The sequence below is a fragment of the Perna viridis genome, chromosome 13 (assembly GCF_037379345.1).
Source record: "Perna viridis isolate PV_CMFRI_1.1 ecotype Kerala chromosome 13, ASM3737934v1, whole genome shotgun sequence".
NCBI classification, from domain to species: domain Eukaryota; kingdom Metazoa; phylum Mollusca; class Bivalvia; order Mytilida; family Mytilidae; genus Perna; species Perna viridis.
This window is the reverse complement of record NC_142457.1, coordinates 23,528,558-23,553,401: the sequence shown is the minus strand read 5'-3', so window position 1 is coordinate 23,553,401 and position 24,844 is coordinate 23,528,558. Positions and strand designations below refer to the sequence as shown.

At 32.5% G+C, this 24,844-nt stretch overlaps 1 protein-coding gene and 1 pseudogene across 3 annotated transcripts; one reads left to right on the top strand and one right to left on the bottom strand.

The window, feature by feature from the left end:
* The first annotated feature begins 1,263 nt into the window (after positions 1 to 1,263).
* LOC148600056 (uncharacterized) lies at positions 1,264 to 24,477 on the top strand. 3 transcript variants are annotated; one of them, XR_015918110.1, is made up of 4 exons: positions 1,264 to 1,359; positions 20,286 to 20,442; positions 21,835 to 21,980; positions 23,047 to 24,477. XR_015918110.1 is itself a non-coding variant. In XM_088559065.1 (4 exons), the coding sequence occupies exons 1-4, from the start codon at positions 18,782 to 18,784 to the stop codon at positions 23,151 to 23,153; spliced, it is 462 nt and encodes a 153-aa protein (XP_088415191.1). In that variant the 5' UTR covers positions 18,723 to 18,781; the 3' UTR covers positions 23,154 to 24,477. The 3 variants fall into 3 exon arrangements, 2 of the variants coding, with proteins under 2 accessions (XP_088415191.1, XP_088415190.1); XM_088559065.1 differs by lacking the exon at positions 1,264 to 1,359 and adding an exon at positions 18,723 to 18,833; XM_088559064.1 differs by lacking the exon at positions 1,264 to 1,359 and adding an exon at positions 18,728 to 18,854.
* Positions 4,384 to 6,416, bottom strand: LOC148600057 (uncharacterized; annotated as a pseudogene).
* Positions 24,478 to 24,844: the final 367 nt, after the last annotated feature.

Sequence of the window (24,844 nt, the reverse complement as noted above, 5' to 3'; positions counted from 1 at the left end):
AGGCTACATATTTTTATGTTTTGTTATTGAGTTTCTTTATAGGTCTCTACGATGACATATTTAATTATTCATTTCAATCTGTCTGCTCTTAGGAGATAACTAACCATGGAAATAAAATACTTTCCATTGTGTTTTAGTATAATTTACAGAGTTATTTTCCTTAAATTTCAACCTTACAGTACATTCTGTATAATTTGCATCTCTTATGGAAAAGGGTTATATGATAATCTTCATGTTATTTTCTGTTTACTTAAAAATTTTAAACACAATATCAAATTAAAAATATGTAGCCTTTCCAACCATGTGTCACATTGTGCACGATTCTTAGCTGGAGTGCTACTTAACTTTTTTTTCTGAAGTCATTAAACAATAACTATATTAGGGGTTTAAAACGGATATATTTTTGTGATTTTCCTTGCTATGATATTGACAAATTTGTATCACCTTCATTCTAGAAGATTACAATAGTATGCAAATTGGCACGGTCGGACGCTTACCCTACCGGTGCACCTGGTCCATGCTCCCAGTTTTTAGTGGAGTCCGAGTTGCTCATTTACTTTTGTTACTTTGTATGTATGATTTTAGTTACTTTATGTTCTTTGTTGTGTATGTCTGTTTTCCATGTCTGGTCTTTGTCCCTGGTTCCCTTGATTACTCATTAGCACTGTCACTGTAAAAAACAAATTGGAAAACAGTAAAAACTTACCTCAGATGAAAACGGTCATTAGTTGAAAAATGTTGCCGACTTACATCTTTCCGATAGTCAAGTGAAAAGGTGTCGTACAATTAAAAATGACAACTAAAAAGCTCATAAAGTAATATAATTAGACCGAGCAGTTTTGTGAAAATCTCTTAAAACTTTTCCCCAACAACTTTTCTCAAAATATGTATCACTACAAAACAATTATGTTTTTCTCCAATTTTGTTGAATTTTCTTTGAATCATTTGAAAACAATTGATTGATCAGCTTCGCTATGGTCTTATGTGAATATGTCAGTAAAACTAAAACGTATTTAATATCGACCGTTTAAGTAAGAATCCATTTTCTTTGATGCTTAAATAAAAGGTGACATATTGTAATGTTTGAGATATTCCAGATGTTGTCATTTTATAATGATAATTGGTAACTTGACGGTTCGGCGATATTGTAATAAAACTGGCAGATATTGAAATTTCTCATTGGCTGCTTTGTTCGAACGACATATTTTTAGGACTTATGTAGTACAAATGTCATACAATAGAATGTCTTTAAAATCATGATGTTCGTGAGATACGACCAACTTTAAATAATAATGATGCGTCTTGTGTACATGGACAAGTACAAGTGCCACGGTAACCGAGCAAATTGTTGCAGATAAGGTTTGTTTTCTTTTGATAAATGACTGCAGCAAGTAATTCACAATATACGGTTTTGCAATACCATAAGAAATAATTAAGGAATTTTCGTTTTTTAAAAATCAATATTTGCAAAAAAAAGTTAACATAAGTTGTTGCAGACCAAGTAATAGTTTTTTTACCCTACTTAAAACTTTATATTTTACATTTTTGTTGGGTTGTAAAGTCATTAAAATAAGTGACAATGGATGAAAAGAGCAATATATATATATATATATATATATATATATATATATATATATATATATATATGTGACGACTCTATTCGCTACACTGCTCCATCGGATCAAATTGATACAGGGAAGATGTAAACGTATAGAAAGGTCTGAAAAATTCCCAACGATGTAAGGACTGTCAAATTTGTCATGCAAATATTTGGTCGTTCCCTCCGCGGGACTCGAACTCGTACAGCTGTGACATCTATGGCAACACCGCTTGCACAAAGTCCAGCGCCCTAGACCACTCGGCCAGCTGGATGAAATTGATACAGGGAAGATATGTAAACGTATAGAAAGGTCTGAAAAATTGTTCTATATAGTTTCGTTTTTGTACAATAAACACTCATAAAAATATTTTGATATTTTAGAAATATGTATGGTTGAAAACAAATTTGTTTTCTGTTTCCATGGCAACATCCTTTTATTTCAATGAATTTTATGCATAAAAACATCAAAACAAGTGTTCTTATAAGTCTTTAATCATCACTCAATAAACAAATAATTATAGTTGTATCAGTATAATATCAAAATATACCATGTGTTGAACCAAGAAATAATATTAAAAATATGATGCCCCAAAAATGTGGTTGCTATGGTAACGTTATATCAGACAGGGTGTAAAACTCTTAGAAAAAAGTTTATAAATTGTATTTTCCATTATTGTTCCCAAAAAACAAGCGCAACAATAAAGAAACTAATGGCTTCAGTTTTCCTGTAATATAATACCATAATATCATCTTTAAAAAATAAAAATGGGTAGGTTTTCCATTTGAAAAGAAAAACAATAATCCATAAAATATGGTATAATTTTATCAAGAAAGGGTATTTTTTAATTTTTAAAGTATAATCTCTTTTAAACATGTCATACAACAATAAAAATTTTCATATACATACTTTTCATAGCCAAATTGCCTTATAAAATTACCTATAAGCTTCATTTATGAAAAAAAAATCCCCACCAACCAAAATTATTGCTTAGCAACCATAGTCATTGCTTCGCAACCATATTTTTATTACCATAGGAATACTTCATTTGAAGAAAGATATCAAGAATTTATTATCTATTCATGATTTTCATATGAACATGGAGAAAACTATAGTGGCATCTTAGCAACATGCATAGCAACATGCATAGCAACCAATATTTACATGTAAGGTTACTGTAAGGATACCCAAAAAAATACAAAAATACCAACTTTCATTGAATACTGTATAGTAGTTTCTGAGGTGAAGATTTTTGAAAATGGTCACATCAAAAACAGCAAAAAAGTCCAAAAAGGGCAATAACTCGAACATGGGTCAACAGATTTTTACCAAAATTTGACCATAGATAGATCTCATCATGTTCAATACTTTAACCCTGTCAGACTTTGGTTTAATTTAACAGTTTTTGAGATATATGTTCTATTTTTAGTAATGCGGCCATGTTTTTTTTATCAGATCAAAAATCCAAAGGGTTATTTTGTGCATGATACTGTAAAAACTATCCAAGTTTCATCCAAATCCATTCAGCAATTTCTGAGGAGAAGATGTTTGAAGAATTGTTAATGACGACATCTGTCAGAACCAAATACAGTCACTATTTTTGGCTAGATCACATAAACTTTGAATAGCTTCTGTCTGGCTTTCAGCTTCCGAGTCTTATTCTACATATGTATTACATGATGATTTCCTTTTTTCTGAAGCAAGTCGACTGAAAAAGCTTCCAATCTGGTTTACTGACAGAAAATCATCTTTGCTGAAAAGGCATTTCCCCAGATTATTTTTTACTGTCCTCATTTCAGTTGATATTTCTTCTGGGTCACATTTATGGCCAGTTTTTTCTCCCTTAGCAATTTTTTGTTTAAAAAAAGAGACCTCTTGTTGAGATAACCTTTTTACTTGTCTTCTTGACTTAAGCGCCCATCCAATTGCCAGAGTTCATTGTTTCTCTTGTTCGAATAAATTACTTACAGATGCTAAATTAACACTTGTTCTTTTCAATTTAGGTAACATACAGTACTTTGGATCTGTCATTTAATGACGCATTGCTGTGTTTATTAAAATTAATTTTTGTATAAATTAAAGTCAACATGATTTACCAGATTTCCATATTTGGTGAGAGATGACAGGCAATTTAGTTATGGGCATGTAAATAGATTACTTCCATTATCACACTCGTTAAGTGTGTTACTCAAAGGAGTTTCAGCATTAGTAGGGTCCTCAACAGGTTCAATGTTTCTTGCATTTGTAGTTCTGAATCCAAATTTTACAGTTGATTGGCCATTAAATGTACCCAGAACTGTAATACTGCCTGTTTGAATTGACTGAATATTTAGTTCATCATGTGTTATAGATTTTCCATTTCCAATACCATATTGCCTATAAACATGTACAGCATTGGTGTAATAAACAAAATTGTTGAGTAGTAATATTCCTGATTTTTGACTTGACATGGTTTTGATTTTCATTTGATGGAGGTAGAGCTACAATGACAGTCACATTTTTCAAACCACTGTGTCGAATAGCATCTTTAAACTCGACTGCTGTACGAACATCGTTCCCTTCATTCACACACCTCCTGACATAAGACTTGATATGTGCTGCCCGCCTGTCACAAATAGATTTCCCACCTTTGGAATCAGCAAAATCCATTTTTGAAACAGTCATGTTTGATTTATCACTGCAATCTCAGCCATATAAACAACCAGCATTATCAGCTCGAATGACGGCTCTTAAGAGATGGATTCAGTTGAAGTAGTTGGTACAATGTGCTTTTCAATATGGCATTTCAGGTTTTACCATCTTGAGATGCATTGTCAAAAATGTGGACGATGGTATGCATTTTCATTCCTTCATTATCCAAATATGTGCCAACACTTACATGCCAGTTGAGTCTTCTTTTGGCAAACCATTTAGATTGTAATTCTCTATGTAATAATGCATAGGAAGAAACTTCATAGCCCAATCTCTTTCAATTAGTACATCCTGACTGGTAAGTGTTGTCAGAATGTCTCTCCTTGCCCAATCTTGGTTGACTGATCTCAAAAGATGTTTCTTCCAATATTCCACTGATCTGACACTCTACAAGTAAAATGGTCGGAGTTGCTGTGAAAATCAACAATCACAAAGTAATACCCCCGTGTTTCTATTGACACAAAACTGAGTTTCTTTGTCCTACATAACATATTTTGGTTATTCTTTTTTCCTTCTATTTAATTTTAGCTCAGCTAATGAAATGAGTAGGGCTTATCTTATACCCAGTTCGCTTGCGTCAGCATCCACGTCCGGTTAGGAAGAATGGTTTATGTCTATAACCGCTTAATGACTCACATGACCTACATTTTGCAAATGAATGACTTAGTAGAAATAATTGATATGTTCTACGCTTACCCTACCGGTGCACCTAGTCCATGCTCCCAGTTTTTAGTGGAAACCGAGTTGCTCATTTACTTTTGTTACTTTGTATGAATGATTTTAGTTACTTTCTTTATATTCTTTGTTGTGTATGTCTGTTTTCCATGTCTGGTCTTTGTCCCTGGATTACATTCTTTTGATTACCGCTATAACCTTGGTTCCCTTGATTACTATTTCTATTTCTGACGATGATTCATAACAAGATGAGCTTCATTATCGATAGATTACCAATGTTTAAATTATCGCCTTGCACCACTTTTTGTCAACATTGAGATAACTGCAAATGTGAAGTATCACACCTCAGTTATGATGTACTTTGTGTCATCTTCTTCATCTGCAGACCTATAGGTAATTTGGGTAGAGGATGCCTTGATTGTTTCTAGAGTCTCTGTTAACTAATCGCATTTCTTGCAAACTTTATCATGGGCATGTTGGCACTCTATGTTAAATTCTTTTGAATTGTCAGACAGGGAAAACTGACAGCAATGATCAGCACTTTCTGACTCTTCATTATATGCAACTATTAACAAAAAATAAAGCAAATGGCAATCAAATATTTACATGATCATAACTAGTTAGTAAGTTCCTATAAAACTTTCAGGCATGATTACACTAAGTGACCAACCCCATAAGATTGGAAAACATAATAAAGTGCAATAACTTCTATATAATATAAAAACAGCAATTTCTAGATATTTCGTACGCTACAATTCTAAATATTTTTGTACAAAAAGTATATTCAAATATGGAAATACATGTAAACGGATCACAGCAAAATGAGGATATGTAAACTATATGCCATATATCGTTCATGCAAAATTTAAAAGAAATCTGTGTTGTAGTTTCAGAGAAGAAGAGTTTTGAAAAATAACAGGCAAAACAGGGAAACTTGTAAAAAAATCAAAAAAAAATCAGAAATTTGCACCACTGAATTATCTTTATAATGATAATTTAGTTTGAATTACCAAGCTAGCTGCAATACATGTACTTTTCAAATGAATAACCAAAAACTGCAAAAAGAATAGGTAAAATCAGCATCAAAAGGGCAATAACTCCTAAATCAGTAGTTCGGTGACCTTGAAATCTCACATGGTCTTTTAGGCTAGGTGAGCTAACAATAGCTTAGTAGTAATTGTAATATAAATTTCATGCATTCTGCAGCAGAGCTGGTTGTATTTGCGTAGAAACAGATAAGTTATTAAACACTATGATTTACTGTTACCCTGCCTTTTTCAAGGTGTTTTTTGCTTATAGTTTGATGGCCAATCCGGCTTTTGACATCTTTTCTTAAACTTACATGTACCTTATATTTAAGTTTAAGATACTTTTAAGGACTTCTGTACCTTTTTCTGCCACTCTGAATCCTTCCCTAATTTTCCTAACACTTCTCTGTCGAAGGCCTTTCATTGATTTTCAAACATATGGGTCAACAGCTTGTAAAATTCTCAAGTATGATTTTGTACTGGCACAATCTGAAAAATTTATCTCAGAACAGAATGGCTGGTACTACTCAATGACAGATTTGTCAAGGATCTGGCCCTTGGCATTGCCACTGATAGAAAAAAATGCCTGTGAAACAAGGCCATTGCTTAGAACACCAATAAGGCAATATATGATATATAAACCTGGCCCTTGTTCCTTTGATGTGTGTGACCAAATACCTATCATGGCATTTGTTTCTATCTGACAGACCCATCATGATCTTCTTTGACCAACAGCCTATTCTGTCAGACCGCCAAAAATGTTTGACTAGAGCTGAAATGGTCTATATCTTCTTCTATCAATGTGTGCATTGAACAACCACTACAATATTCAAGACATGGGCTGGGCCAGCGCTCAACGGTCCCACTGTAGTTTACTATCACTTAATTAATTTTACAAATTTACAATGTTGGGGATACCCCTTCCTGATAGATTCGGGTGTATAATGGGTTTGTTATTTCATTCCTTGTTACCTTTACCTAACGTACACAAGCAATATGCATTCTCGGCACACTTTCAGCGACAAAGCTCAACGACAGATGCCCATAATTGTGAATTTAAGCATTGATTTAATAAAAGATATGTATTTTACGATTACAGTTAAATGCATATCGAAAGCATTGGTGTATTGCCCGTAACGCCAAATTGTATTTTGTTGACTTGTTTAATTGGATTTTGAAAGTATATTGAATTAATGTTGTTTGATATAACATGCATAATATAACCATGTCGTACAACATAAATATATGTCATTTTACATCTGAGTTTACAATGTATTCTTAGAGATATTCGCACCACTTGTGTCTGTCGTTCTCATCATGAGAAAGGGAAATGTAATGAATTTAATTATTAACGGGAATTGTAATCTGTTCAACGGCTGCATTTACAACTTTAATCTGACGACCTATAGATAGGGTGAAGTGAGGGTGGTGTCACAATTAGCTGTATATATCGATGCATTTATTTCAAACTTAGTACAATTTATCAATCAATTTAGTACTGTTCAAAATCAAAAGTTTTAATGTATAAGTGTCATCTGTTATTTTTTATTTCATTTATATATCTTAAGACTTCGTAAATTTTATATGCATCAGTTTTTGTAAAGTAATGATACGTTTATCAACAATGAATTGTGCATATACGTGCTTATTATGTTTGACCTATTGTACTTAATTATGAAAATATTAAACACAGTGCAGCAGGGCTATGTCTATCTGTCTGTCGGTACGTAGTTAATCAGCGTTATGAAACTGCTTGTATTTTGAAGATATATTGCAGTGCTACTATGTAGTTGATGAAACAACAGTAACAACTTTTTTTTTCTCTCTCTCTCTCTCTTTTCTATATTGATTCCGCAGTCAGCGGAACACTCTCAATGATCACTGAATTTTATATAAACGTGTTTTAATTATGTCAATAGTCGTTGAAAATACTACTTTAAGGAACGGGAGTCAAAAATATTAGTCGCTCATAGCCTTTTAATGCGTAAATTGAAGTAAAGATTCTTTACAGGTATAAATACGTGCCAAAATCATGCCCAACATTTGTTTGCTTAAATTTAAGTCGGGCACTGGAGATAAACTTGAAATCAATTACATAACAGACAAAATACATATCCACATTAAACAGAATGGAAAACACATCATACCTAGTTCGAATCTCTGCATAGTTTTACAATCTGTATCCTTGTATATGGTTATTATATGACTAAAACAAATAGTCTAAAATAAAACACCAAGATGTAATTGGTAAAAAACGAAGATAAAACAAATTGTTTTACTTTTTAACTCCGTGTGTTTACTAAAAAGAGACAGTTGCATTTCTTCTAGTAAGCTCTACAGGGCTTTATGTACCCTCATCCTTTCAAACATGGCCGCATTTTCAAAATAGCGGTCGTCTGAAAAATTTCGAGAAATCATAAAAAAAATCACAAAAAAATGTAGAAGGTTCATACTTGTTTTACTTCACATCGGCCATATTAATGTTTATTTCAAGTAGCCGCCTCTCCAAGATGGCCGCTTCTCAAAATTAAAAAAAAATGTGTAAAATTCATGGAACCATAAAAGACCGATTTGAAATGCTCTCGTCATAATGGGAGGAGAAGTGTGGAACAAGCAACCTGCAATGCTGTATGTAACAATTATATCTAGTTATCTTTGTATTCATTATCAAAACTAAATAACTCCCAGATATGTCGTGACTACTCAATATGTATTTGAAAAGAAATTTACTGTCTACCTGACGAATGACAAGTATCTCCTGCACACATTGACCTCATAGTTCATCTGATCAAACTGTACTTGCAATTAATATAGTACATGTGTCAAATCAGGTAGAAATGAAGTTGATGTGACAAAATCCGTTGAATTTACAGCGTCCTAATATTGTTAAATGCAAACAAATCACATATCTCCAGTGAAATTGTGGTGCTGAAACTTCGGTATACAAAGTGATTATTAGTCCTTGAATAAGATCTGATCAATTGTCTTAAAAAAACGGTTTACACATACATAATACATGTGACTGACAGATCCACATACACAACCCACAAGCTCACGTAGATGTAAACCATAACAAGGTCCCAACATAATACTGTGCCAAGAAAAATAACAATAGATACAAACATTATTTAAGGTTTTTAGTTGTTGTTTCACGGATACCGCTATGTCTACAAACAGTATGATATATTCGCAGATATCATATGTTGCAGTTGATTTTTTTCCCCACCTGGTCAATGCTCCCAGTTTTTAGGGGAGTCCGAGATGCCCATTTGCTTTTGTTACTTCGTATGTATGATTTTAGTTACTATATGTTCTTTGTTGTGTATGTCTGTTTTCCGTGTCTGGTCTTTGTCCCAGGATTACATTCTTTTGATTACCGCTATAACCTTGGTTCCCTTGATTACTCTTTGATAGCATTGAAAATTGATTTCGTCGATTAATTGTGTCTTTCTGTCCTCTGCAAATATGGTAAAAATGAGTAAACTGTAAAAATAAAGATACTACAGTATATATGTGTTTCCCTATTCCCCATAGTGTCTTACAATACAGATAAAAACTATTAAAACAGTGAAGGGTGCATACCTTAAAGACAGCATTCAACCAAAGATCACAAAATGCATTCATAAAAGCAAAATACAGTTATAGGTATTAAAATGACAAAAATAATTGCCACTAAAAAAGTTCGCTAATAAATTCATATTGCCTTTTGAATACTGAGTACTATTTTTCTTTCAAAATCAGTTAAAATCCCGACTCAAAAGCATTATACAAAATGTACATCGTTGCTTCTCCAAGAAAGATACAAATATATAGTTCTTTGTAGAGATTCTTAATACTTAGTTAAAAATGATTCCAAATCATCTTCCAAATATACAGATGAAGATGTTTTAAAAATGCTGGAATATTTGATCGACAAAATATTTGCCCAGTGTTGTGGACGCGTTTTTCAACAAACGGTCGGCATTTTAATGGAAACAAATTGTGCTCCTCTACTTGCTGACATATTCCTTTACTCTTTTGAGGCTGACTTTATAGCTGATCTGATCCGAAAGAAAAAGACTTCTTTTAGCTAGGTCTTTTAATTTCAGTTTCTGCTGTAAATATGACGTATTGTCGTTAAACAATCCTCGGGGATTTGATGCATAGCATCTATCCTCAAAGACCTTGAGATAAAGGATACTATAGACACTGTGAAGTCAGCCTCATATCTTGATCTACACTTAGAAATCGATGGTAAAGAAAGCAGTTGACCAGACGTTACGACAAACGTGATGACTTTTCATTTATAATTGTCAACTTTCCTTTCGTCTGTGGTAACATCCTTTCAGCACATACGTATGGAGTTTTCATATCACAACTCATACGTTATGCCAAAGCTTGTCGTTACTACGCAGAATTTTTGTATCGCGCTAGACTTCTTACGATTAAGCTTCTGGAACAGAGTTATGTTGCTACAAGATTGAAATTATCACTATAGAAGTTTTATGGTCGTCATCATGAATTCGTGGATCGTTACGGTGTATCCATCAGCACCATGAAAACTGATTCATTCAACGTGTCATAGTTTTCCTTTCCTCGCTTATCTACCTCGGACTTGACTCTTTATGAGCAACTCGGCGGATGTTTCTAGAAAAGCAGAGGACGCTTACCCTACTGGTGCACCTGGTCCTGGTTGTATGTCTTATTTTAGTTACTTTATGTTCTTTGTCGTGAGTTTCTGTTTTCCATGTCTGGTCTTTGTCACTGGATTACATTTTTTTGATTTCCGCTATAATATTGGTTCCCTATATTAACCTTTCTGCCAAAGTCCAATGCCATCTTAAGTGTTAGTGAATAAAGAAATGAAAATGAAGGTATTGCAAAAAACAACAAATTTTTCATAAATGGCTTGATCTCGGATAGAAATTCTTATAGTTTAATGAACTTAAGAATAAGACGGTGTTCTATCAAATGACCTAAAAATATTATGCCATCATAGGTGTAATGCCAGTGAAATGAAAAAAAAAATACTATCATAGAAAATATATATTTAAAAGAGCGATACGCCAACAAAGAAAAACCCGATATTTTTTACCAATTGCACGACAAATGTACGAGGCAAGACGGAAAGTCTTTTCAGTTTTTAGTATTGTTCTTTCTAAAAACCATGCAAGGGTTGATTCATCATATCTCAAGAAAACCAATGAAAATAACTTTTGATACGTTCAATGCCTCTGATCTTATATAAATCATGAACGACTATTGATTGTTTATTGGGTAAAAATTATGTACTTTTCAATTGTATAAATTAGCCCCATTTCAAGTGTCGACATCTTCAAAGTATAACTTTTATTTGTATTATTTCTTTTAAATAATTTCTATCAGACCTAATGAAAGATTAGTTTGAGATTAAAATGCACGAATTACTAATCCTAAGTACCTCTGTCTGGTTTGTAGGCAGAGCTGCACTAAAACGAATGATCTTAATCCATAAGAACACTTCAAGCATTGTCAAAAACTGTAGATTACACTGAAAAGATATAAATCGATACATTTAATGTTTGGTACCAAATTGGGTACTTCTTCTTTCAAATTGTGTTGGAATAGGATCCGATTAAGTATTTTTTTGCTATGAAACGAAATATTTTTTCTTCATATTTTTATGATTGCATGTATGGGCAGGAATTTCGGGATTGACTAAGCATCTTTTTTAAGTCCCGTGATTTTGAATTATTAGAATAATCTACACAAAATCTTGTTCTGAGCTTCATAGGGAGAGACATTAAATATTAACCGTAAGTGAAATGCACACGTACTGAAACAAAACCTTCTGTGGTGCATTTTCGAAATCTTTCAAATATAAAATTAAACTGGAGAAAACATTATTTTCCTTAAACAACAAGAATTACATATGCAAGATCTATAATTGAATTGACATTTTTAGGAGGGGAAGTCAGAAGGCCCTTTTTTTACTCATGACTGTTTTAAGATATGCCAAATAAAAACTTAATGCAATAAGAAGTCCTGCCTTTCTATTTTTGCCTATTATCTACAATGCATTTTTTATCATAAGAAATTTCAGCTTTTCTCTTTATCTCAAATGCTGGTGCATTATACCAAATTGAATACATTATTGATATCAACACAGAATATCAATCAACAATACAGGTCAACCGTTTCGGACATATACATGTTTATATTCCAGCGGAAATGAATAATGCGATTCATGGACAAAAACCAGAAATGGAATACAGACAAACACGACACAGAACATAGAATAGCCCAAAAAATACATACAAAGTAAAAAATGTAAATGTGCAACGCGAACTAATCTAAACATTTGCAGCATGGACCAGGTACACCTTGAAGTAGGTTTCAAAATCAAGGTCATGCTGACAGTTTATTCAATTGAACGATTATTTTTAAACTCATTATAGATTGTTGTTAAAAGTGCACGTTTGTACATCATTATATATATACATACATACATACATATATATATATATACGTGGAGTTTTTGTATATCTTCACATTATATATATCTGTGTCAAATTCAACATTCCAAAACGTTCTTCTTTAAGGCGAATATTGTCTCTTTGCTCAGACGAGAATAAATATGCTTCTACATCTATGTCATATGGAGAAAACCCAAGTATAGCTATTCCATTTTCGGCAACAATTCTACAATTAAAAAAATCAAAATTTACTGAATTTGTAAGTTCAAAAATAAATTGTAATGATAAAAAGATAAATCTATACCAATTATTTCATATTCCTATATTTCACCCATTGTATCCATAATTTTCAATCACAAAAGGCTATTGCATAACCTCGAGATTGAGGACTTCAAGGCTAAACCACCTGAGTTTTCCTGCAAAAACTCTCCATTCAAATATGGTCCTTCTGGTCACGTCGTCGGGAGATTTAACCATCATCGAAAACGAATCTCTGCGTAATATCCTTTCTAAAGGTCCCAAGTACGGTGAACCACGCTCCATAAATTGGAATCATAACATTTAAAGTTCTTATGGATGCTGTCGAGCGAGAACTATGCAAGAAAATGGATACAACAAGAACAAGAAGACATTGATTCTCTGTCAGAGTGGCCGTGAGGTCCTTACTTTTGAAACGAATGAAGTTTTAAGTAGGTCAATGCATGCCAAGGCTACATCAGTGTTCAAAGACCCCGATGTAGCAGAAACATTGTCTACTATACATGACAAGTATGTTGTATCAGCAGACAAAGCCCAAAAGAACATTGTATTTGTCTACAAAACTTTTTACATGCAATGTTTATTATCAGAGGTAGACGTAGAAAATAATAGCAGTGATAAGACCTATACTGCTACCACACTCTCCAAAGAAGAGATTGTGGAAAACCAAAAATCTGTGCTACCCTCTTTTGGTCTCTCTACCAATGACGATGATTGTGATTTACCGTCTATGTACTGGATTCCTAAACTCCACAAGAATCCATAGAAAGAACGTTTCATAGCTGGATCTGCAAAAAAGTCCACCAAACCTCTTTCAAAACTTTTAACTTCTATACTCACAACTGTCAACGAGGGTCTGCAGTTCTACCACAACACTTGTTACTCCCGTAGTGGTATTAATTCAATGTGGATCTTGTAAAATTCGAAAGATCTTCTAGAAACAATCTGTTCAAGACTATTATATGCATAAATAGCAATAAAACATATGTATACTTCTATTCCCCATACCCAGTTAAAATCGCGACTTAAAAACATTATACATCGTTGTTTTTCCAAAAAAGATGGTACACCTACATACAAATATATAGTTCTTGGTAGAGATTACGCATACTTTGTAAGAAATAATTCCAAATCATCTTCCAAATATACAGAGAAAGATGTTTAGAAAATGCTGGAATTTTTAATTGACAACATATTTGTCCAGTGTCGTGGACGTGTTTTTCAACAAACCAATGGGAACAATTGTGGTCCATGACCTGCTGACCTATTCCTTCACTCTTATAAGGCCGACTTTATAGCTGATCTGATCCGAAAGAAAGAATATCGTTTGGCTAGATCCTTTAATCTCAGTTTCCGCTATATAGATGGCGTATTATCTTTAAACAATCCTAATTTCGGGGATTTTATACATCGCATCTAGCCCAAAGAACTTGAGATAAAGGATACTACAGACACTGTGAAGTCAGCATCATATCTTGACCTACACTTAGAAATCGATGGCAATGGAAAACTAATGACCAAACTTTACGACAAACGTGATGACTTTTCATTCAGAATTGTCAACTTCCCTTTCATCTGTGGCAACATCCCTTCAGCACTTGCGTATGGAGTGTTAATATCACAACTCATATGTTATGCCAGAGGTTGCCGAAACTATGCAGACTTTTTGTATCGTGCTAGAACTCTAACAAATAGGCTTCTGGAAAAGGGTTATGTTGCTACAAGATTGAAGTCATCACTACAGAGGTTTTATGGTCGTCATCATGAACTCATGGATCGTTATGGTGTATCCATCTGCACCATGAAGACTGATTTATTCAACGGGCTCGTTTGTTTACCCCGAACTTTTTATGAGCAACTCGGGGGGGGGGGGGTTCATGAAAAGCAGAGGACGCTTACCCCACCGGTGCACCTGGTCCATGCCGAGTTGCTCATTTGCTTGTATTATTTTGTATATATGATTTTAGTTACTTTATGTTCTTTGTTGTGTTTGTCTGTTTTCCATGTCTGGTCTTTGTCCCTGGATTACATTTTTTTGATTACCGCTATAAACTTGGTTCCCTTGATTACTCTTTGTAATATATGTTCTGGCCAAACACAAAAGCTATTTTTTTTTAAGAAAATGTAATGTTTCTGGGTTATTGTAATGTCCTTATCTGGTGTTGCTGTGATTGACAACTGTTTGCATATTTATTGTACATATCGACAACACCACTATAAATTTCAAAGTGGGATGGTTGTGAACTGAAGAAAACCTTATATCAGCCTACATAGGTGGAAACCTTAGAAAAGGACAGCTGACTATAGCAAAAATGAGATGTCTTTTATAAATCATTGGATACAGTGGTTCATGTGCATGTTTATTGAATTGCATATTTCAGTACATTCTTTCTACCAAAATGTTAGCTATGAAGTGTTGGTGGTAAACAAATACATAGTTTTGAAAATACTTTTTTTTTCGTGTTAAAACATTTTCTGCTTTAAAAACAATGAAGCATGATATATTCAGGATTTACATAGAAAATGAAAATATTTTCTATTTATAATATTATCTTAATGAATCAAATAAGCTTTTTAATTTTATAGCAAACGTATAGTTGTATTATTTATCAAACCCACTAGAATTACATATAGTGTTATGCTTTATCTTCAAGGAAATACTAATATCACAAACTTAATATGTTTTCAAACCTTGATCAAATGAGACATTTTATATAATGAAGAACCACACGAAAGATTAAGATAATAATTTGACGGTCACATTATAGATTAAATCGTAATTTAAAACATGTTGCATGCATAACAGATAATGAGATCTAACTTCATTTGATACAAAATTGTCAGCTGTAAATTCTTTTAATTGAAACATGAAAAACCAGTGACATATACACCTTCATAGCGTTAATCCAAATGAAGTTATTGACGCACTGATGGCGCAAACAAATGTATATACTTATTTGTCTACAGATAAAGATGTGTAGAGATAAATGTCAATCTTTTTGCAAATCCAGATTTAATAGATCGACAAAAATATTTATTCAAGAAGTTTGCCTTTGGATAAAGTTTAAGACTTCTTTATTTCATACATGTACTCAGTAGCAAAAGAAATAGTTTTCGTTGACCAAGGCCTATTATGGTATAAACTGTTATAGGTAAAGGCAAATCAGAAGTTTGTTCGGTACTTATTGGAAAATTATAAATTTCATCGGATATCCATAACAAAGACTTATTAAAAACAGGTGCTACATTTGTAAATTAAAACTTACCGTGTGCAGATGATTTTGTATGATGCTGTTTAATGCGAAAATTAATAACCTGATCATACTTTGTAAAAATAATGTCTTTTTTTTTTATAAATTTGTACTTGTCAAATTATTTTTGAAATAAGAAGTATATGCTCACATAAAGCTGATAAGAAGCACACAATCTTTCTAACTGTTTATAGAACTTTTCTTACGATTTTACCTTTTTTTTCTTTTATATACAAAATAGACAGTAAATTGTTTATCAAAAAGATTACTTTACTGTATTGGAGATGATATAAAATATTTATTTCATACAATTTTTATGTGCAGGATAGTTCCTTGACAAAATAACGTCAGATTAAAAAAGTTATCCGCAATTTCAGTTCATGGCGTTAAATAGCAAGACTACAGCCTCTTGCAGTACTCTATCAGATCAATTGATTAGCAAAATGTATCAAAATTTTCTCGTTGGTTACAATCACTACGCGACGGAGACATTGATAGAGAAATGCAATTTGAGTTTAATGTAAAGTTATTCAATACAGATATGAACACGAAAAATTCATTTTAAGCTCGACACCAGCTAGGTGAACAATATGTTTAAATATCCTTTTTAAACAGTTTACGATCATTTACTTCTTTTTGCTGATCTACAAAAGAGTAACAAAGGGAAACAAGATTTTATCGGAAATTCCAAAAAAAAAAAAAAAATACAAAAAAGAAAAAAACAACAAAAAGAACAAAAAAAAAATTAATAAAATAAGAAAAAAAAAAAAAAAAAAACGCACCACAAGAGCAGAGACCTGACAAGAAAAACAGACTCTCACAACACAGAATTTAAAATAACCAATATAATACATAAAAAGAAATAAAAATTAATTTGTAAGCCTTCACGTTGCCTTTTTTAATTGATTTTTGTTCGTAATTTTCCTATGGAACTCAAGAGATAGGCGATGTCTTATTCTGCCATTTTGTTTTGATTACCAGACGACAAGTGTGCAATTTGGAAAAAAAAAACACATCTGGAAGAGTATTCAAGGGAACCAAGGTTATAGCGGTAATCAGAAGATTGTAGACTAGGGACAAAGACCAGACATGGAAAACAGACATACACAACAATGAACATAGAGTAACTAAAATCGTACATACAAAGTAACAAAAGCAAATGAGCAACTCGGAACGTCTCCTTTTTTATTTCCGGTATATACAAAAAAGATCAATAAACGGAATAGAATATCGGTGGATATTGCACCTTTAATTCCTTTTACTGTAATAAACTATACTATACACACCTTCACCTAACCATCATTGACGTCGATTTAAGGAGGTAGACCTAGAGTAAGGGACATAAATCTGGAAATCAATGATATGTTTGTATCATAATCAATTCCCATAAACCCTATCAACAGCATTTTTAAGGGACTGACAGTCAGACTAAACGAACCGGAAGTTAAATGCGCGGCATGTTTTTTTTATCTTAAAATTCACATACGCCATTTGTTATTTTGCTATATTGGATAGTCTGAATAAGATGATAATTATGTATTCTTTTATGTTATGGTCAATAAATGCTACATACATAGTGTTTTGTTGTTGTTTTTGTTTGTTTTTGTTTACTGATTTGTTGGTCTTAATTAAATATGCGGTTTTCGAATGCTTATTTTTATTTTGTTTCGTCGCCCCTCTGTGAGATATGAATATTGAAGAATGCATCAGCAAGTGTCATAATTATTTAGTAATTAAAATAATATATATTTCAGAAAAACAGCCTAAACTCCAAGAGTGAATTAATTTATCGGTTCGTATGAATGATTTTGATATGTAAAGGAGATCTGTATAATCGACTTTTAAAGGGTGGTTAATAAATTCACTACCCATTTTAGACGAACGTGACAGAAAGCACTAGTTAAACCTTTTACAGCGATAGGAGAAACTTCTATGAGAAGATAAACACCAAATGTCTGTGAATAAAAGATTGCGTTTGTTTGAATCATGGGGTTGCTCTGCGTGTAGTCATAGTGTTTTTTTCTCTCTTGGTTCCATCCTTCCGTTTGTGATTCAATGGAAACGAGCTTTTCTGATGCATAAAACCGCAAACATGTCGACATTTTTAACCAAGCATTAAAACGAGCATTGACCACATATCATTATTGTCGAGATCAATGGCACACAAGGCCATTACGAAGGAAAAAAGGACATTGTCGATGCTTAATTACATGTAAAATATGGCCTAAACTTTATGAAAAGATTATAATTAGAATTACAAAGTTGAGTTACATATTTGTTCTTGTATGTATTTGTCTATCTGGATATGTGATAAAAAGAAATTTAAAATGATGCTGTTTATGACATAATTTTACAGAGAATCGTTTCTTTATATTAAGAACGGCAGCTGGTGCGTAATCAGCGCAAAATCTTGTACAAAAACTTAATTATAAGTTAATGGAAATGTGGCGTCAATAGAGATGTATCTTTATATGATATTAAAGTGAAACTAGATACGCTGCAATTATAACGGAATGAAAAGGTGACTTTATAAAAGTTTCATATTTAATGAAGTATCCATAATGGAATCTTTTAATCAAAAACATACACTAAATACATGTACTACCGAACTGAAGAATCTTAGTGTTAACTGTATATTTTAAGTATAGAATCCGCATTAAAAGGTACTCAGGACACATTTGTCACCTTGCACATAATAAATGCATGATGTTAAATTGAAATCCTTTTTAAACCTTATGTAAACAACAGTATTACATGACTATAATTTATCCTATCAATAGTGATAAAATCAATACTTTTTAGATAATTTGTTGTTTTTTTCCATACTTTCTTTTCAAAATATTACAATGTACGCAGTTTTGAAGGTCTTTTTAATTTTGCTTGGAATATTAATACAAGGTATGATTTTATGTACTAACTGTAAGTAAAAAATAAGGCATTTGTGCTGAATAAGAATAAGGTTGAAACTTGGACCAAAAAAACTTGGTGGGCAGGATGATAAAATGGGAGACGTGTATTTGAAAAGGGGGATCTGATGAAATTAGTTTTTAAAGGTATTTATTTACAAAAGAAGAAAGGATAAAATTCCATTTGAAATAATAGTTTTAATACTGAAGAATTTGATAATATAGAATTTAATGAGGTTTTGTAAATAGTTAATAACGACAAAAATGCAATTGGTATTTTATGGGAAGATGGGAAATTTCCTATGGAAAATGGAGAATTCCTAATGTAAAATGAGGATCGGGAAATGGAAAATGGGGAATTCGGGATGCAATATGGTAAAACATGTGAAATTTTGTATTGCACTTCCTACTTATTATTTTTATCCGTACAAACTTTAGTATTATTTTTATTATGATTTATGTTTCATATTATACACATGTTGAAATGGTATATTGTGTCCAATTATAAAGAGGAAGATCAGAACTCTCAAATAAGTACCATCTCCAACGATTTTACTTCAAATTCGATACTAAAACATTCCACCACATCCTCTGTCCAGTATCATTTCTTCTTTCTCACCATTAGGCAAAATGTCTTTAGTTGCTATATTGTTGAATCATATCACCAATCAAACATGTTTGCAATTCATTACTACTAAATTGTCAAGTGAAACATGTTGAAGCGTTAATCGTTTTGCTAAATTTTGCTAATTTTAATATGTTGCAAAAAGTAAGAAATACAAACTTGTATTAAAAAGAAACGACAATCTAAACTTGACGTCAGTTCAACCTCGTTTTTTTTTAATCATAATTTTCTTCAGCCGTTCTGTCATCGAGACAGAGTTTTTGTTTGTTATTCTTTTTTCCGTTTACAAAATCAAACATCAGCACTTTCGATTGAAAAGCGCAACCTAAATGAATTTTTAAAATCCTTACGAGAAATGTCATTGTCATTCCGTCATGTATGTTGCTAAGTGCAGATTGTTGACAAAACAACGTACTTTTCAGTTTCTATGTTGACAAAAATGAAATTTCTCACGAATTTGAAAATAAATAATTATTAAATATGAATAATAAGCTTCAGACGAAATTTTGACACAAAATAAAGCGGTAAATCTATGTTTTTGCCAAACTGTTAACAGCCGAAAATCGTCTTTGTTAATAGATTCACGGCCAAATGAACAAGTAATTTAACATATTTTTTAAAACCGGTAGGTGTCAATAAAACTGCACATCAATTTGTTTATTTTTGATTTAAACAACATGTTATGTATGTGGCACCGACTATACATGATAATCATTCTAAAAATACTTGAATATTTCAAAGAGATCAAAGGAAACCATTTGTAGATCAATGTTGAATCTATCACATTGGCTGATGTAATCTTCGCCGTTTTTTTTTCAGTTGACCAATGCGACTGTTCTCATTACTCCAGATACTACATTTACCGGTCATATTACAGATACAGATACAGTAGTTACTATTACCGTAGCTATTACTCATCGTCCTATTACTCACACTATTACTATTATAATTCAAACAAAAATTCAAGTTCAACTGGGTAAGGCCATCATCATGTCATTTCAGCTGTTTGTTTTTCAAACACTGAATACTGTCTTGAATACAAATCTTTTGCGTTAATTGAAATTCGGAGGTCACAGATTTGAGTTTTCACCATATATGCCCAGCATGTATATAAGTTGATTCCCTTTATATTAATAAACATGTGCAGGTATATACCATAATGCTAGTCGGAGATTAAGAGACATTATTTTTCTCGAATTAGTTTCTTGTGTGATAAAATTAGGGCATCCTTCATTGTTATATTTGTTTCAACATGCAAATAAATTATATAATTTCACTTTTGGACTTTCAATCATCTAAACACCACAAAGCCGTTTTTACGATTACTTAAGTTGACGTCGCTTTATATTTTGAATATCAAATTGCCACTAACCAGATTCCCAAATATTTGAAATCAAATATATTTTTATATCATCTGTATTTATAAACATTCGTATGTGTAAAAAAGAATTTACTCGTGCCGAAACGCTTTGGATTTCATGATTGCAAGGAACACGGTTCACACATTCAATTGAATTTGGCGTTCGTCGGTAACTGTGATCATGCATTGGTTATTTACACCATTTCATTTATTTTGCCATTAATATTCCGTTTATTTCAAAGACAAGACATGGAAAATAGACATACACAACAAAGAACACAAAGTAACTAAAATCATACATACAAAGTAACAAAGGCAAATGAACAACTCGGACTCCACTAAAAACTGGGAGCATGGACCAGGTACACCGGTAAGGTAAGCGTCCTCTAGTTTTCTAGAAACACCCGCCGAGTTGCTCATAAAAAGTCAAGTCCATGGTAGGCAAAGAGAAAAGGAAAACTATGACACGTTGAACAAATAAGTTTTCATGGTGCCGATGGATACACCGTAACGATCCACGAGTTCATGATGACGGCCATAAAATATTTGTAGTGATGACTTCAATCTTGTAGCAACATAACCCTGTTTGAGAAGCCTATTTGTTAGAGTTCTAGCGCGATAAAAAAGTCTGCGTAGTTTCGACAAGCTCTGGTATAACGTATGAGTTGTGATATGAACACTCCATACGCAGGTGCTGAATGGATGTTGCCACAGATTAAAGGAAAGTTGACAATTTTAAATGAAAAGTCATCACGTTTGTCGTAACGTTTAGTCAATGGTTTTCCTTTACCATCGATAATTATGTGTAAAAAGAAATAGATTAATTCAAGGAATTCATTTAACAACATCAAAACATCGCTCTATAAAACGCCTATTATGATTGGATAATATCAGACTTACATTGTATTTTATTGCATGCTGGAGGAATTCACGATTACGTTAGACAATATTTGGGTGCATGCTGTAGATGACGAATTCATGGTTTACAAATCATATCATTAATGTTAGGTCCGGTCATACAGCTGGTATTGCAATTGGAAGTACAATAGCGGGTTCGATACTGACTACTATTGCAATCATATTTTGTAAACAAATATATTGCAAAGGACATCGGAGAATAGGACCAGAACCACAAAAAGTCATCATTAGAGCAAGTAAGTTAGCTTTACTTCGGTAAGTCTTGCTATTGGTAGTTTATTGGTATTTATATTAGATGATTGAAATATCGATGAAAACAAAATTGAAGTAGCACCAATTCCCCATTTGTGGATCCCAGTCTTTTTTTTGTGGTATGGCACCTTGTGGTGTAATTTCATCATTTACTCAAGTAATTTTCTGGAATCCAAATTTTCTATGGATAATGACACAGACAGCATGATATACGACCATAAAAAAATTGTGATTGTATAAGAATAACACATAGATCTCACCTCTAGTGGTACACAATGAAGACATTTACCATATGGACCATGTCTACACCTAAAATAAACGCTTAGCGCATTTCCTTTTCCAAGACATTGAAAGGGAAACCTTCAATTTATCAAGCAAACGGGAAGAGGTTTATTTAGACGATCGGACTATAAAAGAAAGGTTTAAAAACTTTTACGTAGCTACATAGGATACGAATAGGAAATATGACAATTTCACAACTTACTGAATCCAAAACTATGTTTATCTATGCAAAATACATTAAATTATATCCACAAAGACGGTGCCGCCTTGTAGTCATATCTTATTATGAAGACATATACATGATATAAAATGATAAAATTAGATTTTTGGTGTGTGTTGCACTTTTGTTTCTTCATACTTGCAGCACAATCTACTAGTACTGCATTTACTCTAGGATAATGAATTGGAAAGAGTTACAAATCAAAATATTATCACTAGTACTGAAGAAACGCTTAGATTGAACGAGTGTGCGGAATTGTTCCGTGCACGAGTTAAATCTTCATGCGTTCTTGGCACGAGTGATTATATTATGGTTATTCACAATAATCAATTGAATAGATATTGTACAGATTCTCTTCTAATTTTTTTAAAATTTTTTATTTCAAAGTCTGTGATTTGTACATTGATATCATAGCTGTGACGTTTTGGCGGGAGAAGTGCGAGAGTGAAATTACCGAATTTATTTCACAGTGTGAATTATTGAACTTTATTATACTGGACACATTCGATAAAACACTACTATCTATATAAGAATCTAATTTATTGCAGTTGAGGTCAAACCAATACATATATACCATGATCGTCCTCGGGGTCAGAAGATTAGCTCTTACAATTACCTTAATTGGCACCGTGATGAAGATGATTTTGGCTATTGACTTAACAATGCAGGAGTAGAATAAGAACATATATATTTAAATGGCTTTGTTTTCACTTATAACATTTAACAAAAAGAAAGGTGGTACTAAGCATTTACATTGTTCTAACGCAATAAAAAAATACAGCAAGAAAAGAATGCCTTTTGCACCAAACTAAATTGAGTAAAATTGGTAAACAATGGCTTAAAAGACATTCTCATAAGTATTTTGTAGTCTTGCAAGCAGTAGAGTCAATCACAATTCGAGGCATACCTTAGACTTGAAATTGAAAGTCACCTATCTCCAAATGCATACGGCATTTAGACGATTGAATAGTTAGTAAGAAGAAGCGTCTGAGTTGGGTTACATGCCAAACTGCATGCGTTCACTTCTGTGAAAGGGAAATCAAGGGAACAAAGAATCGAGCAATAGTCAACATGATAAAATTAAAGGACATCGAATATACAGGGAGAATAGATACACACAATAAAGAACATGAAATTGGATCATTTGTAGAGTAAGCGTTTTCTCGGAAACTAACCGAATTGTTCTGAGGATAATACATTCTTGGTAGCCGTCAGACGAAAACAGTGACACCATGACAAATAAGTTGCTATTGTGCAGATTGGTACGAAGAATACACAATAAATATCCACGATTTAATGATAACGACCATTAAGTGGTTAAGCAAAATTTACATTCGGCTCAGTGTGTCAGATTATAACAAAGTAGGTTTTGTTCGATTAATCAAACGGTCCAGTCCTAACTTATATGGAATTTCTGCTGCAGTATGTTGAATCACAACAATGTTGTATTCAATCTTAAACATGTAACGTGGGGCTCAATTAATTTAATTTTTTCCATCATTTGTTAATTGATATACAGTTCAGTGTTGGTTGGAAACACGTTATATATTTTCATCACTACAACAGTATTTAAAACTCTTTTTATAGTGGACAAAGGCTGTAACTCTACACTATAAAATCATTACTGTTACACAACCACTAACAAATGCGTACAACAGTTATTTTTCGTGCGCAATACGTTTATCAAACATAAACCAAAAAACATTAATGATAGATAAAAACAACCTTTTACTGTATCTGTTCGTAACTGTATTAATCATATATAACTTCAACGGCATATAAAAGGTCTACACACTGCAACTCAAATTCTGGCTAGTGCCCAGACTCAAAAAAGAAAATGATTATGTAACTCTTGAAACATCCACTCGGTTAACTTCATTTTCACATTTAAGCAAAGAGAAAAGTGTTTAATCATAAGAGAAAAGACAATGGTAAGAATTTATACCGTCACTTTTGAAATTAAATTATGCATGAAGTTTTGTGTCGCCTATTGATTTTATTTTAATATCGGATATATATGCCTTAGTACTGATCATATGTAAATCATAAACAATTTATACGGGAATGATTATTCAAAAACTAAATTTCAGGATAACATTGGAAAGTAAATCTTAACTACAGAGGAGTATTCTGACACGTTTATCTAATATATTGCTACATAAATATAGTAAGTAAATATTTGTACTATTTTATCTAGTCGTTTGTCATTCATATTGATTAGAAATGTTTCAGAGACCCCTACAATGGATCAGTTTGTCCTTGAAGTTTTTGGAATATGCCCTTATCGTAATGTAAAAACAATTTCATGTATAAACGTATTTATTTACTTAAGGAATGTTTTACAGA